The 15024-nt window shown below is 39.4% G+C and overlaps 2 protein-coding genes across 4 annotated transcripts in view; one reads left to right on the top strand and one right to left on the bottom strand.

Annotated features, from left to right (window-relative positions):
• Positions 1-1687: 1687 nt before the first annotated feature.
• LOC108529864 (uncharacterized) lies at positions 1688-3806 on the bottom strand. The gene is made up of 3 exons (XM_017872396.1): positions 3738-3806; positions 2880-3399; positions 1688-2130 (listed from the first exon to the last, which is right to left on the bottom strand). The coding sequence occupies exons 1-3, from the start codon at positions 3804-3806 to the stop codon at positions 2096-2098; spliced, it is 624 nt and encodes a 207-aa protein (XP_017727885.1). The 3' UTR covers positions 1688-2095.
• The window catches only part of TOPBP1 (DNA topoisomerase II binding protein 1), a 64759-nt gene continuing 52808 nt past the window's right edge, over positions 3074-15024 (top strand). The window contains exons 1-8 of one of the 3 annotated variants that reach the window (XM_017872417.1): positions 3074-3265; positions 3898-3988; positions 5907-6041; positions 7758-7901; positions 8831-9012; positions 10193-10389; positions 12400-12579; positions 13300-13466. In XM_017872417.1, the coding sequence (XP_017727906.1) occupies positions 3905-3988; positions 5907-6041; positions 7758-7901; positions 8831-9012; positions 10193-10389; positions 12400-12579; positions 13300-13466 (1089 nt within the window). In that variant the 5' untranslated portion in view covers positions 3074-3265; positions 3898-3904. The remainder of the gene's footprint in view (positions 3266-3897; positions 3989-5906; positions 6042-7757; positions 7902-8830; positions 9013-10192; positions 10390-12399; positions 12580-13299; positions 13467-15024) is intronic. The other 2 variants (XM_017872418.1, XM_017872419.1) reach the window with 2 other exon arrangements.

Raw genomic sequence — 15024 nt, 5'->3', positions numbered from 1 at the left:
TGGAATGCTTCACAAATTTGCATGTCATTCTTGTACATGGGCAATGCTAATCTCTGTATCATTCCATTTTTTTTTTTTCAGTAAATATGCTGCCAAAGCAAGCACCAAAACCTCAGCTTCTGAGGTCATATCACAACCTTTCCCCGTTTTCACCAAAGTCTTCAGGGACCACAAACCCCTGTATCTGTGGGTTCCACATCTGAGGAGGTCAACCAACTGGGGATCAAAAATATTCAGAAAAAAAAATACAATTTTTGTGTAAAATTTGCCATAGTGGAAAAATAAATAAATAAATAAAATTGAAAAAAAACAGCATAACAACCATTTACATAGTATTTACATAGCATCAGGTATTATAAGTAACCTAGTGATTATTTAAAGTACATGGGAGTGGCCAGGCACAGTGGCTCACGCCTGTAGTCCCAGCACTTTGGGAGGCCAAGTCAGGTGGATCACGAGGTCAGGAGTTCAAGACTAGCCTGGCCAACATGGTGAAACTCGTCTCTACTAAAAATACAAAAAATTAGCTGAGTGCGGTAGCAGACGCCTGTAATCCCAGTTACTCGGGAGGCTGAGGCAGGAGAATTGCTTGAACCTCAGGGGTGAAGGTCGCAGTGAGCTGAGATTGTGCCACTGCACTCTAGCCTGCACAACAGTGAGACTCCATCTCAGGAAAAAAAAAAAAAGAGTACATGGGAGTATGTGCATAGGTTATATATAAGGACTCGAGCATCTTCAGATTTTGTTACCGCAGGGGGCCTTGGAATCAATCCTCCGTGCATGCTGAGAAATGACTAACCATTTTCACCCTTAACTGAAGGACTGCTATTCAAGCAAACTTTAATGTGTATCAAAATCACTTGAAGGGCACAGATTGCTAGCCCTACCCCAAGTGTTCCTGACTTAATAGATCTGAAGTTGAGCCCAAGAATTTTCATTCCCCCAAAATTCCCAGGAGATGCTGATGCTGCTGATCCAGAGACTACACATCAGAACCACTGCTCTATCCATTTTCCAGGAGTAGGTACTAGAGACAGACCCTCTCTGCTTGTCTGGAGACACACAATGGGAGAACTTGCCCCTAGTGGTGAATTCTTACTCTAAAGACAGGTCACTCCTCTGGTATCAAGTTCTGGCTGGCTAAAAGCTAAACGGTGCATTTTCTTCATCTTCATTAGCAGCATCTATGAATCTCCTTCTCTCATGAGGTCTCTACTTGGCCCAGAAATGCCAGGAATGGGCTCCCTCCCTGCTGTGGACCTTCACACAGAGATGGGCAGACAGCATGTACCCAGGAGCAGTGTGGTGTGTCAGGAAAGGCGCGGGCAAGTGACACGGTCCCTGAACTTCACTTTCCCCATCTCCACAACATGAGACAATGATACCCATCTATTACAGGGTTGCTGAAAAGAGTAAACGGGAATAGTGTGAGGAGTCCCATGTTAACTGTAAAGTGCCCTAGAAATATTAATTATTATTACAGATTCAGGTCAGATTTGCACCTTAACAATTAACTGTGGTTTATTTTTTTTTTCCACCACTAGTGATTTTTGTTTTTTGTTTTTAAGGCTTTCTTCACCTTTCCCCAGCAATAGGCCTTTACCTTTGAGCCCCAGTGTTAATTGATTCTGACTCATTTTTGGTGATAAATAAATAAATAAATAAAGAATGAATGAATGATAGTTATTTATTAAAGCATAGTAAGACAGATTTTATTCAGGACCATCAGGATAGGTATAGCAACCATGGCAATGGGATGCTGACTTAGGAGAAAGAGAGTGGGCTCAACTTTAAATACAGCATGGGCAAGTGGGAATTTATAGCCAAGGAACAAAAGTTTGGGGTCACTGGATAAAACATTACTAAGAAGGAACTTCAGGAGTAAAGGGGTTTCTTGCTGAAAATAGGTGAAGGTGATCAGACATCACCTAAGGATGGTAGAGGATGAGGAACCTGATCAGATATTGAGGGTGGAGGGTTCTAACTGGATTTTCCAAGGAAATACACAGATAAACCTACGAGAAAGTTGAGGAGTCTGACTAAAGTTTGGCCAAGCAAAGAATCCTTGTCACCTTCCATCGCTGTATTCAAACACTTAAGACTCAAGCTGCTCACTACTATCTTTAGGCTCTAAAGAGAAAAGAAAAACAAAAACGATCAAGGGACATGGCATTATACTTTTACATTAGTAAATCCAAAGTCATTTTCTCAATCTCAGCAGTCAAGAATAAAATGATCCGCATTAGTATAGTGGCTGGAAGATTTTATAAAATAAGAAAAAAAATTTTAAAATAATAAAATGAAAAGAAGCAACAACTAATCAGTTTACCACTAGTTATCACTGAGCTAAGGTTTTGCAGGCCCATTTTACCCCCTCTCCTTTTGCTCTCCGCCATTTGAACCTTAGGTTCAGTCCTAGAATCTCCCCAGTACGAGGCAGATGCAGAGAAAGAGAACGGAGATGTCCACTGAAGGGGAGGAGGAGGGGAGGCCATTGAAGATCTTGGCAAAGATCCCTTTGCATTAGCTGTGTAGTAAGTCATCCTTTCTTCCCTTGCCATCTTGTGGCTGTGTTAGGCAGTGATTCTATTCCTGCTGTGTTGGAGGGAATCCACCCAGTCCGTAGTCAGAAGACCTGGATGCAGTATTAATTCTACCACTTACTAGCCGTGTGCCCTTGAACCCATCATTTAACTTCCTCCATTTTTACATCTGCAAAATGGAACTACCACTATTTGCCTCAAGGAATTGTTTTGGATAATACGTTTTCCCGTGCGTGTCTGGTATAAGGCAGGTGTAAAGTAAGTATCTATTGAGGACATCCTTTCTTTCCGTGGCTTTTTTAACAGTAAAGGAGTATTCCTGGCCTGTGGTCCTACCTCTTGAACCGACGGCGCTGGGCCTACTCGCCGCGGAGGCTAGGCCTGCCCAGCAAAGCCCTAAACCCAAGGGATCCGGCCTAAGCTTTCCCTGAAGCCCCACCGCCCACGGACCGCTCACCTTCACTTTTGACATTTCCGCTCTCCTGCCGCAGCTGCCGATGGCGTCACTTCCACCGGAAAAGGCGAGCGCAGCCGCGCGGTTGGCGCGAAAGTCGGTTCCCGTTCTGGGCAATTTCCGGGTTCTCCAGCGTTTGCTTTGGGGTAGGGGCGGCGCCGAGTCGGGGGAGGGGGCTGTGCGCCGGGCTGGCGCCCGACCCCAGCCACCGCCCTGCGGGCAGCGCGTCCCCCGACTCGCCGCCCGGAGACCCCGAGGCTCCAACGAGGTAAGTAAGGCGCGGAGTGGGGACTCACTCCTCCCCGGCCCCAACTGGGGTTCGCGATGCCTTCTGTGGCCTTCGGGACCCTCTTTTCCTGTCCTAGTAACTGGCCCTGGGACTGACGGGTGGGCCTTTGACACCTAAAGGACGTGGCTTCCGTGATCCCAGAGCCAGGCCTTTTTCTGGAGCTGGGAACCGGAACATCTGGCCTTATGTAGGGGCAAGACCATGCTAACTGGCTTCCATGTTTATATTTAAAATCTGTTTACTGAGGGGTGAACGAACCTCGCAGGCCGTGGGTATCCGCAGGGACAGATGCACTCAGTGTATCCATAAAACAAGTGCAATTGAATGTCCATTGGCTTCAAGGGCTTAGAGCCTTCATAGCAGGGCCCTCCTCAGTGTATTCAATTTGGGTTAATTTTGCTCTCTGATTTGCAAGGATTGGTGTTGTTATCTTTTTCTTGGCTTTGCCCACATTCCAGGGTTTCTTACAAATGCCTTTGACGAATTCACCGGCAGAGCCAGAATGTCTGTCTTTAGGCATTCTTGTCTGCGTGGAAAAATAGGTGGGTTAAACATGGAACTTTATATCTAATGTGGTTTTGTTCTTGTTAATGGTTCCTTTATTTTGACAGTTCAGAAATGTCCAGAAATGACAAAGAACCGTTTTTTGTGAAGTTTTTAAAGTCTTCAGACAATTCCAAATGTTTTTTTAAAGCTCTCGAGGTAAGAGTTGAAAACGTCTTAATACCGTGAATTCATTTTCTTGTTTTAAGTGTTTTGATTTGTTGGGCTTTATGTCTTAGAAGTAGATAGTTCACTTTCATAATAATTTAATAGTCTACGTTCATACAGATATATCATTATTACATATTTTCGAATTGATCTAAGTACATTATTAAGTATTTCGGGGGGCTGGAAGTCTATTATCACGTTGCTGTTTAATGTGACTGACCTGCAGTTCTTGGAAATTAAGTTGCTTTCATTTGCCTCCTAAGCAGAGTGGTCCTTTGTGTGCTGTAAAAATTTGAGTCAGTCGTATACTGGTCATACTTGAAAATTTTTTGGTTAATTGTTAAAAATTATGTTTTATTATGAACAGTGTGATAATTGGATGATAGTAGAGGTGATATAGAGCCTTGCTTCTCACAGATCTCAGCTGTATCAGCATGGCCTGGAAGTTTGTTCAAAATGCAGAATCTTGGCCTCCAATCCAGACTTACCACTTAGAATCTGCATTTTTAACAAGATCGTCAGTGTGCATTAAAGTTTGAGAAGATTTGTAGCAGATTTTTTTGAATTTCATTCATTCAGCAAGTATTTATTGAAGTGTTCATGATTTGATAGGCACTTCTCTAGTACTTGGAATTTATCAGTGATCAGAACAGGCAAAGATTTCTGTTCTCTCAGAGCTTACATTCTAGCAGGAGGACATAGACACTAATCAGATATGATAAATTAGGAAGAGAGAAAAGCAAAACAGGTTAAGGGGTTCCAGAGGATGTTTCTTGGGGGTGGGAAGAAAAGGGGGTTATAATTTTAAATAGGGTGTGATCAGGGTAGGCTTTATGGAGAAAAAGATATTTGAGTAAACGTGAAGGAGGTGAGATAACCTTGCAGATATTTGGAGAAGAATGTTTCAGGCAGAGAGAGCAACCTTATACAGCCCCTGGGAAAGTGTCTGTAGTCTCTATCCAAGTTTAGTGTTCTGTTGTGTAGTAAGTGAGGGACGGGGGAAGAGTGCTAAGGAATGTGTCAGAGAATAATGGTAAAGAGGTCATGTAGGGCCTTGTGGGCCATTTTTCTCTCAGTGGAGAGCCATTGGAGGGTTTCAGTCAGAAGAGTAAACTTGATCTGACTTACACTTTTAAAGGGATTACTGTATTTAACATAAGGACCTCAAAATTGGTTCAGAACATTTTTGAGTGCTTACTGGGTATCAGGATATAGTAGCAAACAAGATACATAATGAAACTTCCAGGGGAGAGAGACAAAAACTATATCTCTCTCTCTCTCTCTCTATATATATATATATATGTATTTTTAAATAAAATAGACTAAAAGGGTAGAGGGTAGAGGAAGGGTATTTGAGAAAGCATGATTAGGATAGGCATCTCTGGGGAGGTGATATTTAAGCAGACCTGATTGAAGTGGGGGATTAAGTCAGGTGAAAACCTGGAAAAAGAGTATTCCCTGCTGCAAGATCGAGAGCAGAGCCTCTAAATGAGGTTATGGTTGGCTTGTTCCAGGGCTGGCAAGAAAGTGGGAGTGGCTGGAATAGAGTAAGCAAGGGAGATGAGAAGTAGGAGGTAAAGGTGGGAAGATAGGCAGGAACCAGACTGTGTTGTCTTGAAGGCTATAGTAAGAAATGTGGATTTTATTCTGGGTGCGGTGTGAAGATATTAGGTTTTGAGCAGACAGTGACATGATCTGATTTGTATTTTTAAGAATATTATTAGCTGCTGTGTAGAGCACCGATTTAGGGCAAGGAAGGGAAAAAGACCATTTGGGAGCCTTCTGCAGAGGTCTAAAACATGATGGTGACTTTCAATAGGGAAAAGGCTGGATGTGAGATGGAATTTGAATAGGACCTAAATACAGGGGAGTCATTTCAGGTACATTCTTATTTTATTTTTTCTTTCAGTCCATAAAAGAATTCCAGTCAGAAGAATATCTTCAGATTATTACAGAAGAAGAGGCATTGAAGATAAAGGAGAATGACAGATCACTTTATATCTGTGACCCTTTTAGTGGCATTGTCTTTGATCACCTCAAAAAGGTTTGCTGACTTCTAGTGTGTTCCTTTGGTAGTCTGTTTTTTGGTTTATCTTTGCTTCAATAGACATACATTCTTTGCCGATTATGAAGTATTATGCAACTTATGAGTACATTGGCATTCTTTTGGTTTGGCAAGACCAGGATTGAAAGGCTAATTATGTTACAGTAGGCTTTCTTTTTTTTTTTTTTTCTTTTGAGACAGAGTCTTGTTCTGTTGCCCAGGCTTTAGTGCAGTGGCACGATCTCAGCCCACTGCAACTTCTGCTTCCTTGGTTCAAGTGATTCTTGTGCCTTAGCCTCCTGAATAGCTGGGATTACAGATGTATACCACCACACCTGGCTAGTTTTTGTATTTTTAGTAGAGACAGGGTTTCTCGATGTTGGCCAGGCTGGTCTTGAACTCCTGGGCTCAAGTGATCCTCCCACCTCAGCCTCCCAAAGTATTGGGCTTATAGGTGTAAGCAGTAAGGCAGTTTTGAGTGAAAGGGGCTCTTGAAGTTTATTTTCTTTTCTTTTCTGATACAGGGTCTCACTCTGTCGCCCAGGCTGGAGTGCAATGATGCGATCTCAGCTCACTGCAACCTCCGCCTCCTGGGTTCAAGCAATTCTCCTGCCTCAGCCTCCCTAGATACTGGGATTACAGGTGCCCACCACTGCACCCGGCTAATTTTGTATTTTNTGTATACCACCACACCTGGCTAGTTTTTGTATTTTTAGTAGAGACAGGGTTTCTCGATGTTGGCCAGGCTGGTCTTGAACTCCTGGGCTCAAGTGATCCTCCCACCTCAGCCTCCCAAAGTATTGGGCTTATAGGTGTAAGCAGTAAGGCAGTTTTGAGTGAAAGGGGCTCTTGAAGTTTATTTTCTTTTCTTTTTCTGATACAGGGTCTCACTCTGTCGCCCAGGCTGGAGTGCAATGATGCGATCTCAGCTCACTGCAACCTCCGCCTCCTGGGTTCAAGCAATTCTCCTGCCTCAGCCTCCCTAGATACTGGGATTACAGGTGCCCACCACTGCACCCGGCTAATTTTTGTTTTTTTTTTTTTTTTTTTTTTTTTGAGGTGGAGTCTCGCTCTGTCGCCGGGACTGGAGTGCAGTGGCCAGATCTCAGCTCACTGCAAGCTCCACCTCCCGGGTTTACACCATTCTCCTGCCTCAGCCTCCCGAGTAGCTGGGATTACAGGCGCCCGCCACCTCGCCCGGCTAGTTTTTTTTTTGTATTTTAGTAGAGACGGGGTTTCACCGTGTTAGCCAGGGTGGTCTCGATCTCCTGACCTCGTGATCTGCCCATCTCGGCCTCCCAAAGTGCTGGGATTACAGGCTTGAGCCACCGTGCCCGGCCATTTTTGTATTTTTAGTAGAGACAGGGTTTCATCGTGTTGGCCAGGCTGGTCTGGATCTCCTGACCTCAGGTGATCCACCCCCCTCGGCCTCCTCTGAAGTGCTGGGATTACAGGCGTGAGCCACTGTGCCTGGCCTGAAGTTTATTTCTTTTGATAGTTTGCATTGTTTGATTTGCTTTTGTGTGTGAGTGTTTAATGTATAGTGTATCTGAGAAATTATATAGTCGTCTTTATTTTTTTCTTATAACAATTTGCTGATTTTTCCACAGTGGTCATCAACTTTGGTAAAGAATTGGTGAATATTACAAAATGTAATTTGGTAAGACTGGTGGTCTTTTCCTTCTTAACTCATGTAAGCTTTTCTCTTTTTCGTAGCTTGGCTGCAGAATTGTTGGTCCACAAGTAGTCATATTTTGTATGCACCACCAGCAATGTGTCCCAAGAGCCGAACATCCAGTTTATAATATGGTTATGTCTGATGTAACCATATCTTGTACAAGTCTGGAAAAAGAAAAAAGGGTAGATATTGATCTCATCATGATTGAACAATTTATGTATCTATTATTCTTAATTTTTCACTGCATAGAAGATAACTTAAAAGACCTACCATTTATTGTTCGTGACTTTTAACAAAGTTCAATATACAACCACAGTGTGTATATATGTATACATATACATTTTTTAAGTAAATTGAATATAGAATTTGTTTTGTTGAAAACTGGCTAATTTAAATTTTTTGTTTTAATTTAAAAGGACACTCATTTTTTAATCACTTACATTTTTTTCCACTATAGGTGGACAGCCTTTTAAAAAAAGGATTCTAAATTGTTTGAATCGGGGAGGTGGAGGTTGTAGTGAGCCAACATCATGCCACTGCACTCCAGCCTGGGCGACAGAGCAAGACTTCATCTCGGAAACAAAAAACAAAAATCATTCTTAGAGCTATAGAAATACGTATATATAGATATTTGGGACAAGGTCTTACCGTCACCCACACTGGAGTGCAGTGGCACAATAACGACTCACTGCGACCTTGATTTCCTGGGCTCAAGTAATCTTCATGCCTCAGCCACCCGAGTAGCTGGGACTACAGGCATGCACCACCAAGCCTGGCTAAAACCTATTTATATATTATATAGATACAATTTATGTTGTTAAAAAACACATGTATATTAAAATATATAGAAGCAAAGATTTATACATGCTCTGTATAGTAGTTTAATACATTCATGGAGTTGAAAGGGATAAATATAGGAAAATAATCTTTTTAAAATATAATTCATATTTATCTCCCAAAAAATAATTTGGTTAATTATTTAACTTTATAATATTATGTAACACTTATGTATTCAAACTATCAACAGCAAAATGTATTTATGAGATAGTGTATAAAAATGGAAGCAATATTGTTTGCTTCATCATTAATGTGTTCTCTTTTGGGGCTGCAGGAAGAAGTTCATAAATATGTACAAATGATGGGCGGACGAGTATACAGAGACCTTAACGTATCAGTAACTCACCTTATTGCGGGAGAAGTTGGTAGCAAAAAATATTTAGTTGCTGCAAACCTGAAGAAACCTATTTTGCTTCCCTCTTGGATAAAAACACTTTGGGAGAAGTCACAAGAGAAGTAAGAAAGACATTTTATATTTTCTAGATTTGAAAATGATGCATTCAGTCATTTTGGCATGTGATATACTCTTTGGATTTATCATTCAGGGAAAAAATTGTATCATTACTGTTTTCTCCAGCGAAAACAGAAGAACAGAATCTACAAGCTCTTATTACCAAGACATAAGTTGACAGGCATAGAATGGGCTAAGGGTTTATCATTAGCTACAGAGTGATAATTGCTTTGGTGATAAAGTTCTCAGCTGTAAATGTTTCTGAAATATTGAGAAAACGAGTTTGGCAATTTTGTAGCTTTTATGTTGCATTATCCTTCAACTCCATTCCCATATGTTAAGATGGAGAATAAATTAGTCATTTTGGCAGTTGCATTCCTTCCAAAAGATGGTATATGTAAGGTTGAATATAAACATATGTAAGTCATCAGCTGAGATGTGATCATTTAATAAATGTTAATTGAGCCCATTTTACATATCTGACCCGAGCTAGGCTTTAGTTATATCTAGTAAGCAAAACAGATAGTCACTTCCCTCATGGAGCTTAGAGCTTATTTCAAGGGGCACACTTTAGTTCCCCTGCAACTAGATAAACAACCACAAGACCAAATACCACACAATTCTATTGGCATACGAATTATATCGGTATTTTTCTGGGCTTGTTTTCAACACCATCCGGCATATCCTAAGTATGTCTCCATGTCAGCAACTCTCATTCCCAATGTGATTACTTCATCAGCACATCTGCCTTGCATGGCAACAGAATAATAATATTTTTGTTAGTATTTTGCCAGAAATCATTGCTTTTACTTATATAGAATAATGGGAAGATTAAAAGTTCGTTTTCTAATAGGCAACCAAATTACCTTTGGGTTTTTAAGTAGAGATTCAGACTTACAATTTTGGAAAATATATCACTGTGACCAGCAAGGGCTAGAGTTAAGGAAATGTATATTTTTCCCTTAAAATGGTTTTGAGAGACTGTATCTGAAACAATTACTTTGTATTAGAGACATGTTATTGAACTTGGTGAGCAATTAGTGTAATTCTGTTTGGTGGTTCTCCTTTGTAAAAAAATGATTTTAAATCCTAAAAAATGAGGAAAGCAATAGTGGTATTTGTGTTGTTTTCATTATTCTTCTGGTAAATTTAATATTTTCTTTTTTAACCATTTGATTCCCACAGAAAAATAACTAGATATACTGATATAAACATGGAAGATTTCAAGTGTCCTATTTTTCTTGGTTGCATAATCTGTGTGACTGGCTTATGTGGCTTAGACAGGAAGGAAGTTCAGCAACTCACAGTTAAGCATGGAGGTCAATACATGGGACAATTGAAAATGAATGAATGTACACACCTCATTGTGCAAGAACCAAAAGGTAAAACTGTGTTTCACAGAGGGACAAATGAAACATTTTCTCTAGTATTTAATATTTTATTTTTATTTGTTTATTTACTTTGAGACAGAGTGTTGCTCTGTTGCCCAGGCTGGAGGGCAGTGGCACAATCTCAGCTCACTGCAACCTCTGCCTCCCGGGATCAAGTGATTCTCCCAACTCAGCCTCCCGAGTAGCTGGGATTACAGTCACCTGCCACCGTGCCTGGATAATTTTTTATTTTTAATAGACGGGCCTTCACCATGTTGGCCAGACTGGCCTCTAACTGACCTCAAGTGATCTGCCCACCTTGACCTCCTAAAGTGCTGGGATTACAGGCATGAGCCACCATGCCCAGCCACTAGTATTTAATATTTTAAAATCTTTAGAGAACAGCTTTTACTTCTGACATGTCATTAATCTAGTTTGATACTGTTTTCTCTAGCATCTTGCAAAGGTAGTTTGGGTCACAATCTATAAACCGATTATATGACTTTTTTTCATATTTATTCAGGTCATTGAGTAAGTATAAAAAATCCAAAAACTTTTAGTGATGTTTTATTTAAGCTTACTTTTGTATCTTTTGATTTTTTAAAAATGTTCCTCACACAGTTACCAAATAATGACAAGAAGTTTGGGTAAATAACAGGAAAACTAATAAATATAGCTAATTGGCATTTCTTTCTAATGACTAATTTAAAAAGGCTTAACTTAGTTTTAGTTTGACTGAATGAACTACAAGTTTTAACTGGAAGACACACCTTGCGGAACATGAGGCAGTAAAAAATGAAAAGAAAATTACCAACAAGAAAATTCTTTAAAATTGCTGTTAAGTTTGGTGTTCCATAACATTATTCTGGATGATTTTTTATCAGCACTCTTAAAATATACACAAATTGATAAAAGATGAGTTTTGTTAATGTTTTTATGATTGCCTTTTATATGTGTACCATGTTTTACTAAGCTACCTAGATTGAGAAGAAATTAAGATTAAATGGTAATGTCCTTAAGTCAGAACTTTGGGTATGGCCAATTGTGATAGAATCACTGTGATTAGAGTTGATACTGCTGTTCTTTTTCTGAATCTGAAGACTGTTCATTGTTGATTCTCTCAAGAATGCCAAAAAACGTTTCATGTGACATATTGACCTCAATTCCTCTGTGATACTGCTTCAAAATACATTGTGTTAAAGATTTTTAAGGTAATAAAAAGATACATATTTTTAACGTAATTTATCTATTGGCTTATCTATCCTGGACTTTAAGTAGCAGCCTGTTGACATTGGAATGGTCTGTTCAAAGTTGGGATTTATTATATTGCACACATTTACAATTTTCACATTGTACAAGCTGGTTTAAAGAAAGTAAATGATGGAGCCTATATGCAAACCCAAGTCCAGTATTAATTCAGTTACCCCACAGTTGCTCCTGTCTTCCTGCAGTTTGTGTAAAAGATAAACCCTCTCACATGGCATGTGTATTTATACAACACATAGAAAATATAATTAGGCAGTAAGCTAAAATACTACTTTGTAATAAACTATGTAGCATGCTGTTTAAGAGTAAGTACTGGTAACTTTAATTTTGTTGATAGGTTTTTAAAATAACCTGTTACAGTAGTTGTTCACGCCTGTAATCCCAGCACTTTAGGAGGCCAAGGCGGGCAGATCACCTGAGGTCAGGAGTTTGAGACCTGGCCAACATGGTAAAACCCCGTCTCAACTAAAAATACAAAAAAATTAACCAGATGTCGTGACACGTGCCTGTAATCTTAGCTACTCAGGAGGCTAAGGCAGGAGAATTGCTTGAACCCAGGAGGGAGGTGGAGGTTGCAGTGAGCCAAGATCTCACCACTGCACTCCAGCCTGGGCAACAGAGTGAGACCCCATCTCAAAAAAAAATAAAATAAAATAATTAACCTGTTATAATTTGAATATTTCTGCAAAGATAGATTTTAATGGTTTTCATTTCTTGGTTTCTCCTGTTTTCTCTATTTCTTTCTTAACGCTACAGGTCAGAAGTATGAGTGTGCCAAGAGATGGAATGTACACTGTGTGACTACGCAGTGGTTTTTTGACAGTATCGAGAAAGGTTTTTGTCAGGATGAATCCATGTATAAGACAGAACCTAGACCAGAAGCAAAGACTCTGCCCAATTCTTCAACTCCTACTGGCCAGATCAACACAATTGATAGTGAGTCTCACTGAGATTAAATATTCTGAAGACAGTCATATTTCTGTGTAATAATCAGCATGTTAATAGAATCACTGAGATAGGGAATTTCTTTTTCTTGTTTGCTATGCTTCTAGGCATAATTGTATAATAGTCAAATTGTGTAAAAAATTAGTACTGAACTGTTCATGACTTTTTTTTTAGAATGAATGAATGCTTTCTTTTATACCCTGATATAATACAAAAGATGATTAAAGAAATTAAGAACAATGGTAGATGGAGGCTTAAGATACAAGTATTAATCTTTTAAACATTACTGACATGCATATATTAATCTTTCCTTAATTTATGGTTTTGCTGCAATTGTTATAGATCGTCTGTATTTGTATAAAAATTAAAACTGTTTCTATTTTGTAGGTGTTGTGTTGGCAAAATGTTTAAAATATTTTTTCAAATGTAAGCCTCTTGGACCTTAAAGTCAGCAACTTCAGATTTTTATGGGAAACAAGACACTATTAGGAAAATGTGTTAAATCTATTTTCATTTAAGTAAGATAGGAGGCTTAATTAATTTCCTTTTCCCTTTTTATACTTTGCCACTAAGATTTCAGTAAACACCCCTGAATCTTACTTTGGAAGTTGTTTATTGCCCTATATTTGTAAGAAAAGTTAATCCATAGACAATATATAATCATGATTATTTTATCTCCCATAAATTTATACATGTTTTCAAAATATGTAGGTCGTACTCTTTCAGATGTCAGCAATATTTCCAACATAAATGCAAGTTGCATAAGTGAATCAATATGTAATTCACTTAACAGCAAACTGGAGCCTACACTTGAAAATCTAGAAAATCTGGATATCAGTGCATTTCAAGCACCTGAAGATTTATTAGATGGTTGTCGGGTACGTCTTTATTATATAATACATGCAGTAAGTGATGATACGCATTAGCATTTCCTGGCCTGACTTTGAAGACCCTTCAGAGTTGGGCTTGCGCCTTACTACCTATGTAAACTCTCCACTCTAGCTAAGTAGATGTGCTTACTAGACCATGTCCATCCTTTGGCTGCAAGAGTCCCTCTGCCTGTGAGGTATCTTCCTCTGTTACCTTTTAAAAGTTCATTTCAGGTTTTAACTCTTCTCTTAACCCTCCTAACTACATTAATCTTTCCATCTGCTGTATTTTGAGAGCACTTAGTTTCTGAACGACTTACTGGATTTTTTATTTTTATTTTTTTGAGATAGGGTCTCACTCTGTTGCCCAGACTGGAATGCAGTGGCACAATCATAGCGTCCTATAACCTCAAACTCCTGGGCATCAGCCAGCCCTTAGTCCCTGAGCAGTTAGGACTACAGGCATGTGCCACTACACCTGGCTAGTTTTTAAAATTTTTTTGTAGAGACAAAGTCTCACTATGTTGCCCAGGTTTGGACTTTTATTTATAACTATCATCTAAGTGTTTACAGTGTATTAGACACTGTACTAATCATTTTATATATGTTAATATATATATAAAATCTCATTTAATTCCCACAGATAACTCTAAAATGGATATTATCTTGAGGGTAAGACTTAGAGAATTAAAATTCTTGTTCAGAGTCACACAGAGAGACAGTAAGTGGCCAGTTATCTACTCCAAAGTCTGTATTCCTCACCATTAGAGCCACTGCTTTGTTTGGTATTTCTTGGGCTATTTAATTTTTTAGTATATGAATAATTGTCTTATGAGTTTGTTGATGGAAATATCATATGCTATACTTTTTCAGCTGTCTTAGATTGGAAAACTTAATGTATTCCTGTTTGTAGAATGACTTGGCTGTGGATTAATTTTCACAGAGTAGCAAAAATTTAACCCTACCTTATTGTTAAGAAGGGAAATTGGAGCTGGGCATGGTGGCTCATGCCTATAATCCCAGCACTTTGGGAGGCCAAAGCAGGCCGATGCCTGAGGTCAGGAGTTCAAGACCAGCCTGGCCAACATGGTGAAACGCCATCTGTACTAAAAATACAGAAAAATTAGCTGGGCGTTGTGGCAGGCGCCTGTAATCCCAGCTACTTGGGAGACTGAGGTAGGAGAATCGCTTGAACCCAGGAGGTAGAGGTTGCAGTGAGCCGAGATTGTGCCATTGCACTCCAGCCTGGTCAACAAGAGTGAAACTCCGTCTCAAAATTAAAAAAAAAAAAAAAAAAAGGAAATTTAGCAAATTACCTTGTTTTTTCTTTTTTTTAAACTTACCAACTTACTAGCTAAACAAAAGGTGGGTTTTTTGTTTTTGTTTTGAGATGGAGACTTGCTCTGTCGCCTAGACTGGAGTGCAGTGGCGTGATCTCAGTTCACTGCAACATCTTCCTCTTAGGTTCAAGCAATTCTGCCTCAGCCTCCTAAATAGTTGGGATTACAGGTGTGTGCCACCATGCCTGGCTAATTTTTCTATTTTTTTTTTTTTTTTTTTTTTTTTT

This window comes from Rhinopithecus bieti, unplaced genomic scaffold (assembly GCF_001698545.2).
Source record: "Rhinopithecus bieti isolate Rb0 unplaced genomic scaffold, ASM169854v2 scaffold_7308, whole genome shotgun sequence".
Lineage (NCBI taxonomy): Eukaryota > Metazoa > Chordata > Mammalia > Primates > Cercopithecidae > Rhinopithecus > Rhinopithecus bieti.
Note: the sequence above shows the minus strand (reverse complement) of the source record. Positions and strands in the feature narration are given on the sequence as shown.